This window comes from Tenrec ecaudatus, chromosome 11 (genome assembly GCF_050624435.1).
Source record: "Tenrec ecaudatus isolate mTenEca1 chromosome 11, mTenEca1.hap1, whole genome shotgun sequence".
NCBI lineage: Eukaryota > Metazoa > Chordata > Mammalia > Afrosoricida > Tenrecidae > Tenrec > Tenrec ecaudatus.
The window spans coordinates 93,744,200-93,768,738 of record NC_134540.1 but is presented as its reverse complement, the minus strand read 5'-3'; the positions used below and the strand labels follow the sequence as shown (position 1 = coordinate 93,768,738).

General features: G+C 39.1%; 1 protein-coding gene across 2 annotated transcripts; it reads left to right on the top strand.

Annotated features, from left to right (window-relative positions):
- The first annotated feature begins 843 nt into the window (after positions 1-843).
- On the top strand, positions 844-21,965 carry ABHD13 (abhydrolase domain containing 13). 2 transcript variants are annotated; one of them, XM_075563432.1, is made up of 3 exons: positions 844-1,133; positions 4,985-5,257; positions 16,665-21,965. In XM_075563432.1, the coding sequence occupies exons 2-3, from the start codon at positions 5,254-5,256 to the stop codon at positions 17,711-17,713; spliced, it is 1,053 nt and encodes a 350-aa protein (XP_075419547.1). In that variant the 5' UTR covers positions 844-1,133; positions 4,985-5,253; the 3' UTR covers positions 17,714-21,965. The 2 variants fall into 2 exon arrangements, with proteins under 2 accessions (XP_075419547.1, XP_075419549.1); XM_075563434.1 differs by lacking the exon at positions 4,985-5,257 and having other exon boundaries at positions 846-1,133; positions 16,665-21,964.
- The last annotated feature ends 2,574 nt before the right edge of the window (positions 21,966-24,539 follow it).

Here is a 24,539-nt window from a genome sequence, read left to right as displayed (position 1 = left end):
GCTATCATTGAGAACCTCTTAGAACTTTTCGAGCTATCAATTTGGAAGCAAATATAAAAGCCATAAGCACTTGTCATCTTGGGGTGTGTTTGTAATATTCTTTGCATAGATAAAAACAAGGCAAATAGATTCGGGAATAACAGGGTGGTGGGTGGAGGGTGGTGGTGTTTGTTTTGCTGAAACAAAAAAAACCTGCACAAATCAGTACCTAGAGGTGAGTGATTGTAAAACTAATTAAGCTTAAGCTTTAGGGCCTTCCCCTGTGTTTTGGAAGAATTGTCCAAATTGTCCAATGTTCACGTTTTACCAAAAAAAACCCCCAAAAAACCCAAACAACAACCCTGCCTGCCTCTGACACATGGCGCTCATAGGACTCTTGGATACAGACCGCGCTGGGGGAAGATAAAAGAGTCCTGGCTAAGTACTATAATCATTACATCCAGCAATCATACTAATACTTATAAAAGCCCTATAAGCTCGATACCATTTCTTCAATAAAAACTGCATCGTTGCGTTGAGGCACTCAGTGAGTTCCCCAAGGTCATCAAGCTGGCCTTGCCCCAGATTCGCCTCCTACACCTCCAATCCAGAGACCTCCCGCGCGGGCCAAAAGCCCTGCCCAGGGCTGGGAGGCGTGTGGGCTGCCCGGGGAGCAAGTCCTGGGACAGCCGCCCGGTCTCTAGGGAGGACCAGGCAACCCCGCCTACGCACGGGGGCAGCGAAGCGCCCTCCCCCCTCCCTAGCGCTCCCTCCGCGTTCCTGCCGAGGAGGACAACCGAGGTTTCTTTTCCGTCCGAGCCACCGTCGCGCCCCGCGTCGGGACCGTCCCGCAGACGCGCTCTGTGCGCATGCCCGGGAGGGAGGCGGCGTCTTGCGCTCCGGGAAGCCAGGCGGAGGAGAGCAGGTCGTGTGGGACGCGGCGGTGGCATTTGCCGGAGACACCTGAGCGGGGGCCGGAAGTGGGGGCGCCGAGAGCGGCGCCGCGGGAGCTCCCGAGCAGACCGTGGCGGCGGCGGCGGCCCCTTTGCCGGAGGAGGAGGATGAAGAGCGACGGAAGAGGCGCGGGTGGAAACGGCTGCGCGGCACCCGGCTTCGAGCTCCCAGCCGACTGTGCTGCCTAAGAACTAGTCCAAGTAAGTGGGAGTCCCAGGGCGTCCGAGCCTGCGGGGCCGGCCAGCCGGGCCGGCGAGGTTGGCTCCGCAGAGCGAGGGCGGGCGCCCTGACAGGTGTTCAGGCCGGCCGGGGCGAGCGCAGCCTGCCACCTTTATCCCGCCGGCGAGGTGAGGGCCAGGGGACCCTAAATAGAGGAAGTCAACACGTCCCACCTCAGGTGGAGGAAAGGGTTAAGCGTGGGGCTCAGCGTAGGAGGCTCTGACGGAAGCCCAGGTTCCGACGGTCCAAGTCGACTGGACCCCTGCCTGTGGCTGTCACTCCGGAAAGTGTTTTAACCCTGAAATCGCACAGCCAGAAAGGGAACACGAGAAGACAGCTCCCGGAAGTAAGGTGTGCTTATGTACTTACCAGTGGCTCTTGTATTTGGGACCCAGATGAAATTTAAATTTTATTTACAAGCCAGTGCTCAGAAATCCTCTTCTCAACCTGACCCTCTCACACACGCGTGAGAGAGTGGAAGGGCAGATCTGTTACTGGGTTTGAGGCCGGAGTCGTTCTGATCTGGTCATAGACTTATAAGATCCTGGCAAAGTTTGTTGTGCTGTTTTCCTTGTTGTTGCTGTTGTTGTAAATAATAATAACTTGTGCATACAATAAAGTTGTTCTTAGATTTTTTTTTCAATACTTCACCAGGGTTATTGCCCAATACCTCTGAACAACAACAACAAAATAAGCCTTTGCTTTCACAGACCTCCTTGACAAATGTGTACTTTGTCATGAGGAGTGCTGGCAGCATGGTGGCCGAGCGCACTCATCCCATCAGCAACTCCTCCGGAGAAAGAGAGGCAGCCCCCTTGTGTAAAGACATACAGCCTGTTGGAAATCCTACGGGACAATTCTACTCTGCCCTGTAGCACCACTAAAAAAATAACTCAAACTCACCGCCATTCAATCCCCTCTGACTCATCGTGACCCCAAAGGACAGGGTAGAACCGGCCCTTTGGGTTTTCAAGCCTGTAACTCTTGGTGAGAGGAGAAAGCTCCATCTTTCGTGCAGAATGCTTGTGGGTTCAACTGCTGACCTAGAATCCAGCAGCCAGTGTGCATGTATGTAGCCCACTACATACGTAGCAGGTTTTGAGGTGACCTGCCAACTTCGATATCAGCAGGTGGAAACCACCAGCTGCTTAGCATAAAAATAAAGCTTTCTGCTCCTATAAAGATGTGCAGCCATGGAAACCCAAAGGGCCAGTTCTGCTCGGCCCCTAGACTGAACTGTGAGTCGGAATCGACTCGATGGCAGTGAGTGAGAACAGTGACCACCAAATACAAAGGCCCCCGTGTTTTGCTGGTTCCCTTTCCCTAATCCTGTCCATGTTTTCTTTTTCTTTTCTTAATCTTTAAAAAATTTTTTTATTAGCAAAGTCACCTAATACATTTATTTTGTATATTTTCTTTTTTAAAGACATTTTATTAGGGCCTCATACAACTCTTATCACAATCCATACATATACATACATCAATTGTATAAAGCACATCTGTACATTCTTTGCCCTAATCATTTTTTTTTTCCTTTTCTTTTTTTACATTTTATTAGGGGCTCTTACATCTCTTATCACAGTCCATACATATACATACATCAGTTGTGTAATGCATATCCGCACATTCCCTGCCCCAATCATTCTCAAAGCATTTGCTCTCCACTTAAGCCCTTTGCATCAGGTCCTCTTCCATGTTTTCTTTTGGACATTTGATGCAATATCTGTGTGCCTGCCTAAAGGAGTCACAAGTGTTTACTAACTAGTCAATTTAAAATACGAAACACATTCCACTCGTGCTAGAATTCATGATTGACTTTCAGTGTTTTTGGTTTTTTTTTACTGACGACATAAATTGCGCGTTTCAGTAATTGTTAACAGAGCCCTGGTGATGCTGTGGATTAGGCATTGGGGCTGTTAACAGCGAGGTAGGCAATTCCAACCCACCATTTTTTCTGTGGGAGAAAGATGAGTCGGTCTGCACCTGTAAATACTACTCTCGGGAATCCTATCTAGGTCAATATGAGTTGTAATTGACTTGATGGCAGTGGTTTCAAATTTGGCCTGGATGTGCCAGACACTGGTATACACCAAAAGTACAGAAATGAGTAAGTTGTAATACTGCGATCAAGGAATGGAAGTCTAGGTAGGCAAGAGAGAGATGTAAGTAGTTAAATTACACTAAGTGCCCCCGCAGACATTTTTACACTGTACAAAATCTGGCAGTAGGAATTTAAGGAAGACTTCCTGGAGAAGCTGTTATCTGATCGGCGTCGTGAAGGGAGACTAAGGTTGTGACCTAATTTCTCAATACAAATTCTCAAGGTAATCTCCAGGGAGGCTGAATATTTTCATCCAAATCTAGCAGAACTCTATACTTACTTTCACGTACTCTGCTTTGGAAGGTAATAAAATATTTTAAATTTTGTTTCATGCGAACTGGTTTCCGAATTACATTGATTTCAAGTTTTTTTTTCAGTTATGTTTCACCTTACATGTGAGGAAATACTTACACATATTTAGAGAGACTAAGAGATTTAGGCTACCACTTCAGAAAATGCTAGCAGAAAATGCTGCCCCATTGTATACTATACCAGACAGCCTCCCACTGATAGTGAATTTGGAATTTTGAAAGGACATCATTTTAGGAAATTGTGTGTATCCTCGTGACACTTTTAGGTACACATTGGACTGCTCACTGCAAGGGCAGCGGTTCAAACCAGCCTTGGAAACCCTGGTTAAAGTCGCTGTGGGTCGGATGGACTTGATGGCAAGCACTCTCCTTTCTCAGTCACACCTCAGGCCTCTGTGCTGTCAGAATGCAGGCTTTACTCGCCAAGTTGTCTAGGGACAGGAGAACTTTGTGGGTATAAGGAACTCTTGGACTTAACGTTTTTCTTGAGTTTTCCTCAAGTCATTCACCACAGGAGACTCTATTTCTCTTGTTTTCATTAATTAAGGACTCAATTATTACTCACAGATGTAATTCTTGTTTCGTTACATCAGTTCTAACACCCTTAAATACCCTGTGTAGTGTAGACCTTAAAAGGGCTCATAATGTAAGAAATTCTTCTAATTAAGCCCATTTTTCTTCAGATGACAGACCTCATAATACACTACTGCAGTTTTACACTTACTGTTTCATAGAGTTCTTACTCTACACTAATGCATCTACTGGAGTCCCTTACAGAGGTGTGGTATTCTCAAGATGTGAATTACGTGTATTTATGAGCTGGTCAGGCAATCAGCCCACTTCTATAACTCTCCTGTTTATGAGATTATCAAATCTCAGTTTCATTAAACAATTTATAGGTAAAGTTTTAGAGTATTACCCCTTTATAAGTTGGAACCTGCTAGAAACTTAACTTTAATTCTAGCACCATTATTTGCCTTTTTAGTTTTGTGGATTCTCCCCGCTCCTATTTTATTTCTTACAGCTATTTAAAGTCTCAGAACAAATTGTGATTAGCTTCCATAGTGACAGTACTGTATTATCTCTCTTCTTTCAGCATTGACTGTAGGCCTGTTTGCTGTGGAGTCTGTTTTGAGTGAGGGGGAAAGTGTGAAAATGCTACTCTGTGGCTGCTGAGGATAATCTGTTTGAGCTATTTGCTTAAGCAGCTTTAAATTCTAGTTTAAAATGCTCTCTGAACTCTTCAATTACTACCCGGTTGTCTCCATAGGCAGTTACTGTTCATCTGTCCCATAGGACTATTAATAGACATTAAAAAGAAAATTTATTGATGACATGTGGGTAACCATTAGAGAAATAGATAATTCATTCTGTGGTGTCTCTTACATACCAATAGCAGCTAATCGTGTTTCCATTTCAGCGAAGCAGCTGGCATGGTTTCTGCCCAGTGCCTCACAGAAAAAAGTATACATTGGTGAAAGAATGTTGAATCTGACTTCTATGCAACTTGAAATGTGACGGGAGAGAGAAGTGATTGGAAGCAGCTAATTTCTCGGAGTAATTAATGAGCACCAGACGATACTGATTCTTTTCCCCTGAGAGCTGTATTAGCAAGGATACAGGGATTACTTTCAACTTGTCATCGTCTTCATTTGAACCTAGATCTTTTTCCTTGTGGCTGTGTTTTCAATGTGTAAGCAATTTTTATGTTTAAGCAAGCTGTTCCTAAAATGATCAATTTAGAATACACTTGAGTTCCTTTGGAAATAATAACATGCTGAAGGCTTAAGCCTTTTCTCTAAAATTGTGTTAGGATTGTGTAGCTTTTAGCCCAATTTTTTTTTGTTTTCATATTTAGACAAATATACATAAAACAAATATATGTATATGTATAAACATACTTCTAAGTTTTCAAGGAACTTTTCTTGGCAGTCAATAAATTAATATGCAAGATACAATATTAAAATTTTAATAATTGGAAACAATTTTAATAAGCATATGTTTGTTGGCCAATTCCAACATTTATTATATAATTTTTTCTATAATTGAGCAATAATAAATTTGCCTGATTTGGGGATTCATTTTTTGATGGTTCTTGGGGCATGATAATTAAAATGTATCTACTCTTACAGTTTGAATTTATTCTTATTTTGGGGTTTTTATTTATATTTAGTTTAGTTTTTGGTTTTTGATAAAATATTTGACGAGTAAGAAACTTAGCCATATATATGACTTCAATAGAAGAGTAATAGTCTTGGCCAGAGTAAGGTGTTGAAGATGGTTGTTATTCTAACTTGCATCAATGTTTAATGAACAGTTGGTCATAATTTCCATTACTTTTTATTGGAAAGAATAAATGCTATGTTTCATTACTGAAGCACAGGAAAAAACCTGCTGAATTCTTAAAAACTCGTCATGACAGTTTCATGTTTATGTATATATTCCCCTACTTTTCCCTCTTCCCTCTCATTAACTACTCCTAAAATAAACTATGTTTTACTATGTAAAGATTTCTTCTTTAACAAAAAGCATTTTCCATAGTTTTAACTATGTATACTGAAAAAATGTGCTGCCTTGATCACAGTGTTCTGGTAAATAAGAGACTAAATATATAAACAAAATATATAACAAACCTTAACTGAAATATAAATTACTATATTTGTACACATCTGAGATTTGTAGACATTTGTGGTGTAGTGGGTTGGTTACATAGTGACTGCTAACCACAGAGTCAGTAGTTTGAAGGTACCAGCTGCCCCTAGGGAAGAAGATGAGGCTTTTTACTCTGGTGAAGACTTAGTCTCAGAAACCCACTGGGGCGGTTCTACTCTGGCCTATACAGTTGCTCTGAATCAGAATCCACTCGATGGCAGTGACTTTGTTTTTAATGTTGGTGCTACTTGCCTGTCTTTTACTGATCTTTCAACTCCTATTAAAGATTACATAGCCAAAATATCCAACCTTACCCTTTACTAGTGTGTTAGGCTGGGCCAGCTAGAGAAACAAAACTAGTGACAAACATATGTATAAGAAAGAAGTTTATAATAACTAATTCAACATCAAGAAGGCATCCATGTGTCCAGTGCTAGACAGAGCCCTCTTCAGACTCATGCAACTAAAGGCCAATGGTACAGAAAGGTGAAGGGGAAATGAGACCACAGACCGGTGGGTGCAGTCACTTGGATCCAACATTGATAGGAAATGGCAGGGCACTGACTGCTTGCCTGTTGACTCCTAGGGTGCCACCCCTGGAGGCGAACAGAGGCCCAGCAAGGAGGAAGCAAATGGCATAGAGAAGTTCCCAGGGTCTCTTATAGAAAAGACCACATCTCCAAGGAGGCTTCATCAGGCTGTGCCCTGATTGAGAAGATGGACTCCAACCCTATACTTTTACAACACTGCAAATTCACATAAAAATCCAACAACCACAACTCATTATTAAAAACAGTGTTGGTTTTAATCTAGTGTCTATTTTTCAACTCCACCTTTCATTCTTCTCTATCACCTGTAGATAGAGTTTGTAAGACTTTGGGTATTATTCAGATAACCAGTTTCATTTGCAAATTTAGAAGCTTAGACTGGAGTGAAGAAAACATATGCAAGGAGGCGTTCATAATGGGTATAAATAAGGATTTAGCTACTGAGAAGATGTGAGCAGCAATATTTGGGTTATGCTTTAAGTCAACAACTGTTATAGCCAACTTTCACAAAGACAGCTGAAGGTCAATTGTCATGATTCCTGAGAACCTGAAAAATGTTCGGTAATTTTTTAAAGATCATTTTCTTGCAGCATCTGTTGTTGGTAGATGCTGTCGTTGGTAGATGCTGTCAAGTTGGTACCAACTCGTGGAGCCCCGGTGTACAAGAGAAGGAGACGCTGCGGCCCTTCTCCATCCTCACAATGCTTCCTGAGCTTGAGCCCAGTGTTACAGCCGCCGGGTCATCCCATCTTGCTGAGGGCCTTCCTCCCATTCACTGCCCCTCTGCTTTACCAAGCATGATGTCCTCCTCCAGGGACTGGTCTCTCCTGCGAACTTGACCAGAGTCCGCGAGACGGTCTTCCCATCCTTGCTTCTAAGGAGTATTGTGGTTGTACTTCTTCCAAGAAAGATTTGTTTGTTCTTTTCGCAGTCCGTGGCAATTCAGTATTCTTCGTCAGCAGGCTGTAAGGGCTTACATGTATTATAATACACAGAGATGTTTATGTAAATGTAGTATTTGATTATTTCTTTGAAGGAAGCATGTCGCTAGTAAGAAAGGCAGTAAGGTAATTCAGACTTTAAATAGCAGTCCTCACACTTTTTGGTTTTAAGAGACCCTTATGCTTTTCAATATTGCGGAGAACCCCAATGAGGTTTTTCTATGTAGGTTACATTTCTAGGTACTTACTGTATTTAAAATTAAGGGAAGTTAAAAATACTGATTTTTATTCCTTAAAATAACAATAAATCCATTCCATATTACCATAACTGTATTTACAAAAAAATGGAATTATGGCAGCATTTAACATTTAAAAAATACTTTTAATTTCTGCTTAAAAAGAAGACCCAAAGGATTACCATATCTGGCTCTACGTTCAGTCTCAGGTTATGTTTATTTTTCAGTCACGTGAAAGAAACCAGACTTCACACAGTTGTATAGTTAGCATGGAACATTTTTATAGTATTGTTAGATAATTGTATTTTTATTGAATACTATTCCATCATCCAACAGATGATAATTTCTTAAAAATTAGTTGTATTGTAGAATCTAATATCAAGGAATTAAAATGCATGGGTTTATCTTGATTTTTAACGAATTTTTTCCCGTGCCCGATTGTGTGATAGACATTATTTATTGGTCATTTGGAAAGTACTGATTTTACTCAGTTTTGCAAATTATTTCAAATGTTGACACATTTTATACTTTTTAATGAAGAACCGCATTCTTTAATATAACCACCATCATGGTATCATCAGAAAAGTCTCTTGAGGATTGGGAAGCGAGGTAAATTAGTGATGATGGCACTTAGTCCATTGTGCCTAAAATGACTGCCGAACACTAACATCTGAATAACCAGTTTCCAATTGTTCTCTCATATAAAAATAATACCATGTGAGGAAAATGGCTGGGTCAGCTGACAACTAAAATTGGATACTTCACATTTTGTTACATAAAATACTAAGATTTATACTGGGTAATGGGAGGTTTTAATTTTTTTAAATTTTATTGATAAGAATATGCCCCATGAACCACACCAGTTCAACAATTTCTACAGTAAAGTTCATTGATATGTAGTTGAGATTTAACATTTCTGCTACTGCAAGGACACTCTTAATTGAAATTTTGTCTTGTTTGTAGTGTGAGCTCACTAAAATTATGAGTGTATTGTAAAGGAAATCCCCACAGTTTGTTACCACTGCCTTGAGTTTTGTTAGGCACCAGCAGTCTTCCTCATCATTGCTTTAGTACCATCTGTGCAAGTGTCAAATAGTGAAAAGGGCAAATAATGATATTATTACTATTATTCTAAATTATCGTACAGACTCTGAAAGGATCTTCAGAACTTCTAGGAATATGACATTTTGAGAACCACTGGCCTAGGAAATTATCAGGCTTAATAGGGACCTTAAAGTTCATCCAATTCAAGTACTTTTAATTTTTCTATAATATACTTACTAAGTATTTATTGAAATTCTTTGTCTCCTGTATAACTAAATGATCTTATGTTAGATGAATATGGCTAAATATGTCCATGTCTACCTCCTGATTGGAGTACAAGCTACAGTTTCAAAACTCACAGGGGCAGTTCTACCCTGTCTTATAGGATCACTGAGTTGGCATTGACTGGATGGCAGTGAGTTCAGGTTTTCTTTTTTGCTGTTGATCTTGGTTAGATCATGAGGTATCTGAGTAAGGACTGAACATTGATCATTTTTTATAGTCTACAGGTCTAAGCTGATTCAGTGGTAGAATTCTTGCCTTCCATGCAGTAGGTCCTAAGTTCAGTTCCTGTGCAGTACATCTCAAACATAGCTACCACCCATAAGTGGTGTCTGCCAGTTGAAGCTTTGGTGGAGTTATGCTGAACAGGTTTCAGAAGAGCTTCCAGATTAAGATGCTAGGAAGAAAGGCCTGGCAGTCTATTTCTGAATATCAGCCAATGGAGACCCGCAGCGCAGTATTGCTACTGATCACGAGGATATACAGGGCCTGCATTTGGTTCCTTTGTGCATGGGCTCCAGAAGAGCTGCAGGTTGATTTAGCTAACAACAGCAGCACTCGCGAGTGTCTGCACATCTTTATGACCTGTCCTTTTGTGTAAATAGTATGACAGGGTGCATTTGGTATCTATTATTTCTTTTTGAAGAGACTGGGAAATCACCCTGGAACTGTTGTCAGTGGTCCAGGAACTACAGAGCTGTGGAACTATTGGGAATCTCTTCTTCTTCCCCAACTTAATACACAAACACCTCCGTCACCATCCCCCAGCTCTCTTATTTTTAAATATTTCTTTTGTGAAAATGGGTAGTAGTTATATAAACAAGAATTGTTTTCAGCTGATGTTGGGTGGGTCTGAACTCATGTAACTCCAACCCAATAGAGTGAAGTACTGCGCTGTCCCCATAATCAGTAGATTGTACTGGTGTGAGCTATAGGGTTTCCATTTGCTGGTTTTTAGAAGTAGATCACCATTTCTCCCTAGTGTATTTAGTGTGGAAGCTCCGCTATGACCATCAGAGCAACATGTATGCCTCCACTCACTGACTAATGGTGTCTCCATAAAGTGCACTTTGCAGTAGTTGTACCCATGTCTCCTTCATGGAAGGCAAGAATTCTGTCACCAAACCATCAATCCTGTCTATATGTGAGCATGCTGCTGTTATTGACTGATAGAAAATGAGATCAATAGTGGATATCAAATTAGCTTGCCCTTAACTGACTAACTGTTAAACATATTGCTGGTGGTTATAATGGTTCTTCTGATAGCTTTATGGTTGAGAAATTCTTTCTTAAATTGGTTATCATGTGCCCATTATCACCGAGTAATTTCCAAATCTGAGCCACCTCAGTAAGACAAGCCAAACTCCCCATCAGGATTCTAAAGTTGAATCCATGCACAAAGACTGTCACATCCTTTTTTTCCACGAGTTGCTAGTGGATTGGAAGCAAGGGCCTTTGATTTGTAGCCCACTGCATGAATACCTACTTCACCACAGAATGCTAACCGACAAGCATCGCAGGAGCACTGAAGGTGAAAACAAACCAAAAGTTGCCTGGTTGATGAAGACAAAATTCTCAAGCTGATCGTTAGCATTTCTAAAAGTTATAATCATGTGATCAAAATTCTTACAGCACCTCAAGATATAGCTAATACTTCAAAGCCATTCTCTAAAAAGGGAAACAAACATTACAACAACTATTAATACTGAATGGATTATTTCTAGAGAAATGCTTATTAATATTAATATAGAACCTCTAACCACTTCATGCACAAAGAAGTCACAAGGTTGTTTTTCTGTGATTTATTTTTTAATTCAAAGCATGATCTAAGCATTTTATTATAATGCCCTTATTTTTTATATTATCGTATAACAACTTTTTTTTTCCCCCCCAAGAAAGAAAAGCTTGTAGTTAGTTCAAAGATCGTTTGTTGGCCTTTAGGAGTGCTTTCCAGTCCAGCCTGTTGGGGCACCATTCCCTGGCCCCAAAGTCCACTTTCAGCATTCCCTGGGGACCTTGCCGCTCCATTCCCTTGCTGTTCCGCTGCACTCCCCCAGTGCTTTGCCTCGGTGTGGTGGGATCAGGTCAGGTGCAATTCCCATACTGTCTCCGGTGCTGTCCCCTGTAGCACCATTGGTCACTAAGGGGCATCATGTCTCATAGTAGGGCCAGCCTTGTTGTTCTCTCTGTGGACTGGCTGCTCTAATCAGGAACATCATCCTCACGGCCTGGTGGGGCAGGCTGTGCTCCACTCTCTCCTCCTCCCCTTTCATCTGCTCCCATGTGCTCTGATCAGATATGTACCTCTACCAGAGCTGCAGAATCAATGTCGTCCTTTGAAACAAATTCTTCTCAGGGGAGGGGCAGGAATCCACTTAATTTTTGGTGATGGGGCCAGCCTCCCAGACCTCTCAGCTGGTTCCCTACTCCACACCTTGCGGCACTGGGTTTAAGTCTGGTCACTCTTTCCCTGAGTATAACAACTTTTATTTAACATTTTGTTTTACAGTGAATCCCCAAATCAAACTGTGTGTGTGTGTGTGTGTGTGTGTGTGTGTGTGTGTGTGTATGTGTGTATCTCACTGCCATTGAGTCAATTCTCAATGACCCAGTGACCCTGTAAGGACAGAGTAGAACTCTCCCTGTGGATTTCTAAGATTAATTTTATGGTAGTAGGAAGCCTCATCTTTCTCCTGAGGAGCGACTGTTGGTTTTGAACTGCTGACCTTGAAGTTAAGTAGTCCAACAGGTAATCTACTTAGCCACCAGGACCCAGATAGATAAATAGGTTAGTAGGCAGGTGGGTGGATGTATTTGTGCATCACACATTTTTATACATAAGTAATGTAAAGCTTTCAACAAGTTAGGAGAATGTGTTTCATTTTGGGCAAGTTTAAGATAACAATGAAATAGATTGAAATTATAGATGAAGAATAGATATAAGTTGGGACTATTACAAAGGTAATTATTGAACCATGAGAAAGAATGGAATTACTGAGGAAAAGAATTTGGTAGCCTAAGGGAAAGCGAACGAGGCCTTTAAAACCCCTACCCTTTGGGAGAAACATAAAGAATTTAAGTATGTTGGAAGGTAAGTTAACAATAACAAAAACAAAGTCAATATATTGCCACTTAGGAGATGAATTGTTGTAGGGTCTATTGAAGATAGTTCATTAGATATTGAATTTTATGTGAGAGCTTGATAAAATCTGGTTCATCAAATTCTTAGTAGTTAAACAAGTAACTTGTGATTAAAGCCACAAATCAGTGTTTGCAAAGTTTGACATGTGAAAGCTACTATGATAACATAGCAGAAGCAGAATTTAAAAATGGAGTAAGTTAGATAAATTTTCAAAGATACAAGCATTATGGTACAACTAAAAATATACGGTAATAGTGTTTATAATATAGATGCAGCTTGGGAGATGAGAGGTTGTGGACTTAGTGTCTATCCTCTGCATATCTAATTCCCCCCCTCTCAACCGCCATTGACCACCACTCATTTATCAGCCACCTACAGTGGTGGCTTGTAGGTTGCTGTGATGTGGATGATAGCAAACTGGATAGCATTGTGAAGAATGGGAAATCTAGAACACAAATCTAGAATTGTACTCCAGTGAGACCTGTACATTATAGGTTCCCAAAATTACTTGGCCTACTACCCATTTCAGAAAAATTCAGTGCCTTCATGACAATGAGGATCAAGTGTTAATCTCTGCTTTTGCCACCCTCTTAGTCATTCTAGTTCCACCCAGGGGCCAGTATGGGTCCACTTTGAGAAACGCTACTGTACACAGACCAAGAGGTGCTCACTGGAACAGACCTCTTTAAAGTGTTACAGAGCAAGGATGTTGCTTTGAGAATTAGGAGTGTCTAAGTTAAGCCTTTTTATTTTTACTTGGCTCATCTGTATGTGAAAGCTGGATAATGAATAAGGATTACCAGAGAAGAAAAAAATGCACTTGAATTATGGCGATGGCAAAGAATATTAAAAGGACCGTGACCTGCTTGTACAGTTGTTCTCAACCTGTGGGTTGCAGCCCCTTTGGGGGGTGAACGACCCTTTCACAGAGGTTTCTCAATTCATAACAGTAGCAAAATGACAGTTATGAAGTAGCAACAAAAATAATTTTATGCTGGGGGGGGGGTCACAACAACGTGAGGAACTATATTAAAGGGCCATGGCATTAGGAAGGTTGAGGACCACTGTACTAGTAGAACAAACAATTCTGTCTAGCAGGAAGTTTATCCAGAATGTTTTCTGGAGGAGAAGAAGGTAAAACTGTCTCCCACGCTTTGACATGTTATTAGGAGAGGAGAGTCTGTGGAAAGGGACATTCTGAGTTAAAGAGGAAGACCTTCAAGACCAGGAGATTGACACAGAGACTGCAGCAGTGGGCTCAAACATGACAGTTGTGAGGATGGCTAAGCACTGGGCCGTGTGTCTTTGTGTTGTACACTGAGTCACGCGGAGTGGGAACTCACTCAAACACACTATTCCGCTGGCTATCGAAGAGAGAGGGGCATCCCAGAATCACAGAGGGAGAATCTCGTCAACATCAAGAAAGAAGTGTCACCAGTGGAGTGTATGTAAGATCTCTGCGTGAAGTGGCAGAAGGCACCAGAGGCTGTACTACTGAGATCGTGAGACAAAGCAGCAGGTCCACACTGAGACCAGAGGTACAGGTAGAGCAGCAGTGCCGGGACAGTGAGGGAGCACTGGCTTCCTGGCCCACAAAACAAGGCGGAGGGCACGGGGCCACTTGGCTGAGAGTCTGAAAACCAGAGAAATACATTGCTGAGAAGAGGTGTTGCTGGGATAGAATATTCCTTAAATAGTTTTCTTCAAGTTGGATTTTTGTTTTGCCCCACATACTGTATATACTGGAGTATAAGCTGGCCCGAATACCAGCTGAGGCACCAATTTTACCACAAAAATTGCATTAAAATATGCTGAAAAACCTGGCTTATCCACAAGTATATACAGTACATGTTTTTCTTTGGACTACTGTAACAGTAACTGTAATAAAATTTGCTACAACTGGGTGGCAGTGTTGATTTCTAAGACATCTCACAAAAATGCCATACCATTGGTTTATAGTATTGTAGTTTTTATATGTATTAGTGAGATGTTTAGTTAAGTCATCTGTCTCATCTTTATCTAATTATCTCTCTATAATTTATCTGATTCAATTTAATCTTATGAGCTCTCGATGTTTAAATCTGATTTTATATAGTTTTTGGAGGCCTGGTGGCATAGTGGGTTCATCTGGGGCTACTAACTACAAGGTCTACCATTCAAGTTCATGAGCTGTGCCACCAGACAAAAATGAGGCTCTCAACTCTAAAGATTTACAATTTCAGAAACCCAAAGGAGAAATTCTACTTTAATAGATAGGGTCATTGTGAGCCAACAACTAGCTGGCAATGGATTTGTTTTTTTCATATTTTCAACGTCTTATTAAATGATGGCATATAGTAAAAACATTTTATTTTTTAATCATTTTATTAGGGTCTCATACAACTCTTATCACAATCCATACATATATCAATTGTGTCTAGCACGTTCGTACATATGTTGCCATCATCATTCTCAAAACACCAGCTTCCTACTTGAGCCCTTGGCATCAGCTCCTCATTTTTCCTCTTCCCTCACTGCTCCCCCTCCCTCCTGAAACCTTAATAATTTATAAATTATTATTTTGTCATATCTCACACCATCCGATGTCTCCCTCACCCACTTCTCTACTGTCCGCCTACCAGGGAGGAGGTTATATGTAGACCTTGTCATCTGTCCCCCTTTTCTCCCTCACTTTCCCTCCACCATCCTGGTATCACCACTCTCACCACTGGTCCTGAGGGGTTCATCTGTCCTGGATTCCCTGTGTTTCCAGTTCCTTTCTGTGCCAGTGAACATCCTCCGGTCCAGCCGGATATGTAAGGTAAAATTGGGATCATGATAGTGGGGGGAGGAAGCATTCAAGAACTGGAGGGAAATTACACATTTCATCATTGCTGCACTGCACCCTGACTGGCTTGTCTCCTTCCAGCAGCCCTTCTGCAAGGGGATGTCCAATTTCCCACAGATGGGCTCTGGGTCCCCACTCCGCACTCCCCCCTCATTCACAATGCTATGATTTTTTTTTTTTGTCTTTGAAGTCTGATACCTGATCCCTTCAACACCTTCTGTCTTGTGATCTCACAGGCTGGTGTGCTTCTTCCATGTGGGCTTTGTTGTTTCTCAGTTAGATAAAACATTTTAAATCAACTATAAAACATTAACTATAACATATAAAATGTAAAGACATTTTAAATCAACTATAAAATCTTGCCTATTAAGAAACATTCTTCTTTGTGTTGATGCTTTCAGTATATAAAACAGAATATAGTTTGTTTCTTACATTTAGGTACCTAAGTACATAAAGACTAGACTAGTTCTACTTTCTTTTTTAAGACAACCCATAAATATTTTGATTTAATTTCATATTAAAAATAACTTTGAATCATTTATTGTTTTCATTATATTGATCATATATTTCAGAATTTTGTTTTTTAATAAATTTTTTGGTTTTTAATAAATTTTTTTCCAGTAGGCAATTTGGTTTCATTTGTTTCTATTTCTTGAATAAAATGTCTGTTCCTTATTCTCTCCATATTTACTGACACCTGGCAAATCTATGACCCCACAGTGTCTAACTTCAAAAGAGATTATATTTTAAGTGAAACACAGTTCATGACATTAATCTGGAATTTCTTTTTAATCAGATGTGAAAGACAATATTATACTCTTTCTTAAAATTAAAAGAATACTAAAGTCTAAAGCTTAATTTGCATTATTATTTACATTTAGATGTGAATTCCTCCAGGCAGACAGGAGATATTTTTACTATGATACAAAAAGGAAAAATGACAATATGGTTTATTAGATTACACTTGATAAGATTAGCCACTTCTCAAAACATAAAGTTTGGCCTGAAAATACATATCTTCGTAGTAGCCCTGAATAAGCTGTGGAACCCTGCTTGTTTACTTCATTTCTGCTATCTGCAGCCCTGGTGCTGTGGTCAATTCACTGTGCCCTTAAATGTTAAAATGATAGGAAAACGCATCAACATATTTTTCTATCACATTGATAAGAAAACGTGAATGAAAGTATCTGGCAGTAAAGAAGCATTGAAATGTTATTTGATAAATGTGTGTGTTTCCTAAGTATGGCAGTGGAAAGATCAAGTAGAGTGGGTATTGTGAACAGAAAGAGAAAGGATTATAGCAACCACTGTTGTATGTAGATCGATGCTGATTTCTAAAGATGCATTTATTACCGTAATTTATTACATCTTGGCTCTATTAAAATAATAGCTATCAAATAATGATCATGTCTCTCTTGGTCTCCTTAGGCTACTTATGGAATAATAATTCGCGGAGAGCTACAATGGAAAAGTCATGGATGCTGTGGAACTTTGTTGAAAGATGGCTGATAGCCTTAGCTTCGTGGTCATGGGCTCTCTGCCGTATTTCTCTCTTACCCTTAATAGTGACTTTTCATCTGTATGGAGGCATTATCTTACTTTTGTTAATATTTATATCAATAGCAGGTATTCTATATAAATTCCAAGATGTATTGCTTTATTTTCCAGAACAACCTTCATCTTCGCGCCTTTATGTTCCTATGCCCACTGGTATTCCACACGAAAACATTTTCATCAGAACCAAAGATGGACTCCGTCTAAATCTTATATTGATCAGATACACTGGAGACAACTCACCATATTCCCCAACTATAATTTATTTTCACGGGAATGCTGGCAATATAGGTCATAGGTTACCAAATGCATTGCTTATGCTGGTTAACCTCAAAGTGAATCTTTTGCTTGTTGACTATCGAGGATATGGGAAAAGTGAAGGAGAAGCAAGTGAAGAAGGACTCTACTTAGATTCTGAAGCTGTGCTAGACTATGTGATGACTAGACCTGATCTTGATAAAACAAAAATTTTTCTCTTTGGTCGTTCCTTGGGAGGAGCAGTAGCTATTCATTTGGCTTCTGAAAATTCACATAGGATTTCAGCCATTATGGTGGAGAACACATTTTTGAGTATACCACATATGGCCAGTACTTTGTTTTCATTCTTCCCAATGCGCTACCTTCCTTTATGGTGCTACAAAAATAAATTTTTGTCCTACAGAAAAATCTCTCAGTGCAGAATGCCTTCTCTTTTCATCTCTGGACTCTCTGACCAACTAATTCCACCAGTGATGATGAAGCAGCTCTATGAACTTTCCCCCTCGCGGACTAAGCGATTAGCCATCTTCCCAGATGGAACTCATAATGACACGTGGCAGTGCCAAGGCTATTTCACCGCACTCGAACAGTTCATCAAAGAAGTCATCAAGAGCCATTCTCCAGAGGAAATGGCAAAAACGTCATCCAATGTAACAATTATATAATGTATCCTTTTTTGATTAATGCACTGTATTTTAATTTGTGCAGAATGAAGAATGTTTCTTTCTAGAAGTGTTATGTCTGTACTTGTCTGAAGAGTGATATTAAACTTTGCAAGGACTTTAATGCTCCTTTATAATGATCCAAATAGTTTTTTACAATTCAAGGAGTATAATTCTTGAGGTTATTTCATACATTTTCATCAAAAAATTCAGTGTGGCTCTGTATCTATATATTTACTTTAATATGCCAGTATAATAGAGATCTCCAAAGTTCCTTATTGCTAAGGAAAATCTGATCTGTGTTACACTTAAATTTGTGACTGGGAGTAGAAAAGGTAAACCAGAAGCCTTGGCTATTATTCCTTTAGTACATATTGGGACAATCATGGTAAGCAAACTTAGTTCTGTAACTGCATTTTTCACATTAAACATTAATATAAAATGCATGATTGTATTTTCTTCCTTGAATTATGCAATGCAACATTTTAAATGTAAATAGCACTGGTCATATACTGGTGTATATTGTTACCTGGGTTATATCTATTTTTATGTAAAAGATTTTGATTTTGGCAAGAAATAAAATTGAGGCCTACGTGCAGGTTGCTATTCAATATTGCTCTGGTGAATGCTGACATCCAGCTTTTTTTTCTTTTACAAATAAATGGGACCCCATTTTCCAATATAGATGTACCGTGTTTTTGTTAGGTACAGGTCTGGATCATGGCATGTAAAAATAGAAATCTAGACTTTTACTGCAGCTTCAATGTGCATATTTGAACTTTTTAACATTTGTAATTTTGGTGGCACCAAGAATTTTAGCTTATGTCAATTTTGTAAGTCTACAGCTGAACCAGTAATAGCAGCCATGATAAATATTAGAACTTGTTTAATAATTAGAAATTCTTATCATTACATCACTGTACATACTATTTTACAGAACTTCCCTCACGTGATTTTTAAGTCCCAGTGTCTCAGTGTAGGGTTGCAATGAGTCAGAATTAACTCAATGGCAGTGAGCTTGTTTTTCTGAGTTTTGTCTAGGTATAGCTAATCCACCAAAACAAAAGCTAACATGACAGCAACAACTACTACAAAAAAAAATCCTCTGGTTTTTGGTTTAATATTTTATTTTCCTTGCAGTAGAACTGTTGGACCAAGAGACGGTTTGTTGAGAAAACTTCTTTTTTTACCTGTAGGATTGTGGGAATGAAGGCAATACTGAGTTTTTAATGCAACCTTATACCACATTTAACAGTTCAGTGGCTGTAAATGAGAGGTAGTATTTTGATATAATGAAAAGTGAAAAAGAAAATCTTACTTAAAAAGATAGCCCTTAAAACTGGCAGGCATAATCATGCTATATTGTTTCAAGAAGTCTTCAATAATTAGATGTAAATGAACTCTGTGCATTGTTTTGTCAGCTTCACAATATATTTAGAAACTTATAGTTATAGATACTGGCTTTTTGAAAGTAGCTAGCTCAGAAAAATAATGAGTTGGTAATTTTGACTTTGATTTCAAATTCTTTCCATGGGGATAGGGCTAGAAATACGTTGCCAAATAACATTATCCATGTCATGCCGGTATTTAGAAAATTAAATTACAGTAAATATAATTTCTAAAGAATGTTTTTTCTATAAATGATTAATTGTGAAGTTTGCTTTTTTAAAAAAGAATTGGTCACAACATAGAAGATGTATTTTGTATGTATAATTCACCCAAATTAAAGGCTACTTTTCATCTTGTCAAATCATTGTTCTGTAGAATGACTATCTTAAATAATAGTGTATTGAAAAGAAAAACCTATTATAAAATGTATATTTAGAAACTACCTTATGTAGGATACCTTATATTTGTAACATTCTTTACAGTTTACAAAATACCACCTATGCTTTCCTGTGATCATTTTAGTGTACTGCACAGTAGAAGGTTTGATCGTTATCTGTAACTGCTGATGAAGCATAAACACTTGTTTTTCATCAGTATTTTGTTTCTAATTCTCTGTTTTTAGTACATCAGGCTTACTGCTGAGAGTGGAGATAAAGAGGAGTATTCGGGTACCATTTAGTACCTTAATCTCATTGTAAAGTTAAAGCACCTCTTTGCAATGTAGCTAGGAAATTTTGTCTAGAATTGAATCACATCTTTATTTACCAGCTTCTGCTTGGGACTGTTTCCTAAGAGACATGGGGAAAGACACAAACTCTACTAGCAGAGTTCTGTGTAGCCCAGGGCACCCTTTTATCAAGGCATTCTTAATTTCATGACCCAAACAATTGGTCCATGCATGAATTCTTTCTGATTTTCTCCATTTAGGAACTATATCAGGGATAATGGTGTTTATATATCTTGAAAAGTAAATTTTGGCTCATTAATACAAAAACAGCTACAGGAGTTTATGAATTTTGTGTTAACGAAAGACTATATTTGGCAAACCAAGAGTGATTCATGCAGTCAGTACACGATTCATTTAGAATAAAGTCCAAAGGGGATTATTGAAAGCAAACTTGTAATTGACCTGAAAAGTATAAGGGAAGAAATTATCATGGTGAAAGACCAATAGGATTGAAACAACTAGAAAAGGAAACGTTTGTTTTAACATTTAGGTATAGGAAATTAATTGATCAGATTGGTGAAAAGGAATCAACAATGCAAAGCAGAAGCATAAAGCATTTCTCACGAAGTGGTGGGTAGTTCACAGCCATTACCCTATGTTTTTACAAATACTTTTAAGAAAATTATATTTTTCATTAAAACGGTATTCTAAATATTCTTTCTGAATCCCTGGGTGCGTACAAATGGTTAAGCATGGGGTAGCTGGCCAGAAGGTTGGGTGGTCAAATCCAAGACAGACCTGGCAATTTGCTTCCCAAAAGGGACGGCCTGGAAGACCTGTGGAGTAGTTCTGCTCTGCACAGACGGGCCTCCCTTAGTTGCTGCCAACTTTTGTTACAGGAGAGTCAAATTATTTGATCACACTCAGCAGTAGATACAGTAATTCTACACATCTAGTACATTTTTACTGAGGTAGTTACGTTGTAATCCTGTTTGAGAGTTCATATCCTCTGAGGAGCCCTGGTGGTGTAGTGGTTCTACATTGGGCTGCTAACCTCAAGGTCAGCAGTTCAGAACCACCAGCAACTCCGCGGAGAGTTGGAAGCCTCCATGGATAGCTCTCCCCTGCCCTCAGGCTCACTGAGTCAGAATCGGCCCAATGACAGTGAGTTTGGTTTCAGTATGGATGCTTAAATGAATGCTATGTTGATAACATTTGATCTGAAGTAGAAATAGGTTTGCTATGGTGGAATTAAAGAACAAAGACTGCAGTCAGTTTTCTATAAATAATCTTGCAAACTCTGACAGCTTAGTTTACATAAGAGTAGTTTATATGATTGAGTCCCGCTCCATCCTTGAGGTTAAGAATTTAACTTCTAAGTATGTAATGGGAATCACTTTGTCTTTTAGGTCTTGAATGAGATCTACTGAAATTCTCCACTGGTCCCTGTTTCGTTTGTGTTGTGTTTGATAACTATTTTTTAAAAGGAAAGGAAAAATTAAGTCAAATAATTCAGATTATCTGCTTGCAGTTAGGTGTTTTCATATCACTCAGGTAAAGTTGGAAATGACAGAGCACAGACATCTATTTTTTAAATCAACAGAGTAGAAAATAGAAAATACTCTGTTTATTCATATTGCCATATATATGGACGTTAACATTTTGCTAATCAGAAATAATATGTTCACTTGTCTGGTGAAACAAATGCAATTAGTCATCCGAAATAGTCGTGAACACGTTTTTGCCAAATGGCTCAAATATACCTCCATTTATATTTTGTATTTTAAAATGTAGATTTAAAATTAGAACCATGGATAAGACTTTTTTGTTATCAAAAGTGCCATATTTACATATGTAACAGGGATGACTGTATTGTTTTAACATAATTGATTGTTTTCTGTCAGTACAGCATATAATGAAAATTCAAGTTGTTTTCAACATATTCAAGTTCTTTCAGGGTAAAATCAGAATTCAATTTCAAGAAATCATTTTTTGTTATTTGCCATATTTCATTTGAAGCAGTAATAAATTTGTAACTAAAATTTAACTAAGTTATGTATAGGCTTTGTGCCAACTGTGGCAAGCAAACATTTACATTTGTTTTTTTTACAAAAAATTTCTTTTAAAATATACTTTCTATTTTTCTGTACTGACATATGCAATAAATTGATACGTTAAAAGTTTGAATAAAGTCAAGATAGTTTGTATTTAGTCTCTTGTTCTCATCTTCTGTTAAGCTGCATTGAAAGACATTAAGTTTCTTTAATGTTAAATAAAAGTTCTGAATTTGTAGTGAAATCAATATTTATTCTCATAATAGTGTGGATAAAACAGAACTTAGGTTTATATTCCTTTCTCCCAAGAGTATTATTCTACATACACTAAAGGTAAATATTATTAAATATATGTTATATTGAACTACTGGTTAATGATAGGCCTTTAGCATGGTATTTAAATGAATGTAAACATGAGCAAAAGCTCAAACATGCAGTCATGTTGACTTTACATTTCATAACATGCCTTTTCAAGAAAATCTTAGTAATATTTTTTTCTGCCATTGGCATTTAAGTCAATGTGTGTGGATGATTAATAATGTCCTATATTAATGCAGCCCTCATGGGGCTATATTTTCCCTATCAAGAAACTTGATATGCTTGAAGTTTGTCAGAACCAGTTGCGTTAAAGGAAGTGCCCAGCAAACCTTAAATGATCCACTGCACATGGAGATGAAGAAGTGCATGGCACAGGACCCGGCCATATTTCATTCTATCGTACATAAAGTGTGAGTCTGAATCAAAGGCATCTAGCTTGTATGTCTGTGTCAGTCTGAGTAGACTAGAGAAACAAATCCATGGACTCACATATGTATATAAGGAAGAGATTTATATACAATAGCAATGAAACATTGAAAAAACATCCTAGCCCCGTTCAGACCAAGTCCATAAAGTCCGATATTAGCCCACATGTCCGATATGAATCAATAAAGTCCTCTTCATACAAAACACATGCAATGACGCCAGATGTAGAAAAACAAGCCAGTGGGTAGAAAGTCTTTGAACCACTGTCATTGGAAACATCTCAGTGCTGGCAGGGGCCTCTGCATCAAGGTGGGTCCATGTGTCTTTTCAGTTGCCATGTCTCCCAGGGAGTGTCAGAGAGAAAAGTGGTTCCCACCTCCAAGGAGGAAGTACCGTATTTCCCATAATTCTCAGGAGATGGTCATGCCCACACAGAGGGCTCATTGGCTATCTCCAGATTGACAGGCTAGACTCCACCCCTACACTCTTAATCCTCAAATTGACAAAAGATTAGGTGACTACAACAATATCTTTGCTGAAGGTGACTGTTCATGCCCTCTACCCATTTTCCAAGTCAGATTGATTGTCTTTTTGTTGTTGGAGCATTGAAGTTTGCTATACATTTTAGAGATTGATCCTTTCAAATGCTGGCCTGGAGAGCAGCTGTCAGTGCCCTGCCATGTTTCCACACACCTTAGCCCCATGTGGCTCTGCCCCCACTGGCCTGTGGTCTCCCTGCTTCCCCCTTCAGGTTTCTGCATCAATAACAGGCAGCTTTATGAGTCTTAAAATGGGCTCTGACTAGCTTCAGGCCCATGGACTTGAGTTGGACTGGGCTGGGACACGTTCTTGATATAAGTTACTTCTTGACACAAAGTTCTTAGACGTGTGAGGGTTGCTTGTTTTGTTTCTCTAGACAGTGCAGCCTAATAGCCCCATTTTCACCTTTGTGGGTAGTGATTTAACTAAATGCTCTGTTCCTTCTAACGCTTGGAGAGTTGTCTATTAAAATTTATATAGTCATGGTTTCCTTATTAAAGTTATAAATATGTAATTTTATGTATATATATATATGCTCCTGAACTTAGACTATACTTCTCTATGTATCTGTATTGAGTTCTCAGGAGTTAACAAACCAATCTAATTCCAAACCAAAATAGGCTTGACTCTAGTTTTCACTCATTCATTATTCGAAACTCCCTTTTTCTGATAGCAAGAAACCCAGCTTTAATTATCCTTTAAGTATTTTCTTTGATCAACCTCCAACCATTATTATTTTAACCACAGCCCTTTCCCCTATCCCACGTCATGCTCAGACGCTGACTCCACATTCCAAGTTGCCATCCTACGTAAGTGCTTTCCTCACTCTTGTTGGGGTTTACTTGCTCACGCAGCACCTCTCAATGTGGACGTTGTCCCTAATGTGGATGTTGTACCAGGCCACTCAATATGGATGCTATTTTCTCTGGGTTAGAGGTCTGAAACCTACACTAATTTGCCCCAGAAATGTAGACTCACCACAGATTTGGATACCCTACTCCAAAATATTCAACATGCCCTTTGTTTTCAATTAGTTTTTAGCTCCATGAGAAAGGCCAAATTGTTTTCCATATTAATTTTTGTTAGGCAGGGTTCTCTAGAGAAACAAAACTAGGACACTTATGATTATATGATTAAAAAAAAGACTGGTTTATACAAGAAGGAATAAAACAGCTAATTAGTCCACACAGCAGTATGGAAGGCTCAATTCTTCTCACTTTCATGAAATAATATACTGAAGGTCCTTCAATTCACATGAGCTGCCAGTTCAAGTTCCCCGAGGCAGAAGGAGTCTGCCCTCAGGCAAGACAGGTAGTCAGCCCCAAAGGCAGCAGACATCAGGGTGGGGCAGCAACAGTCAGTAGCACACAGAGCATATCGAAGCAGACCACCATGAGATCTCCAACTCAAGCATGTGTATAATCTACCACCCTGG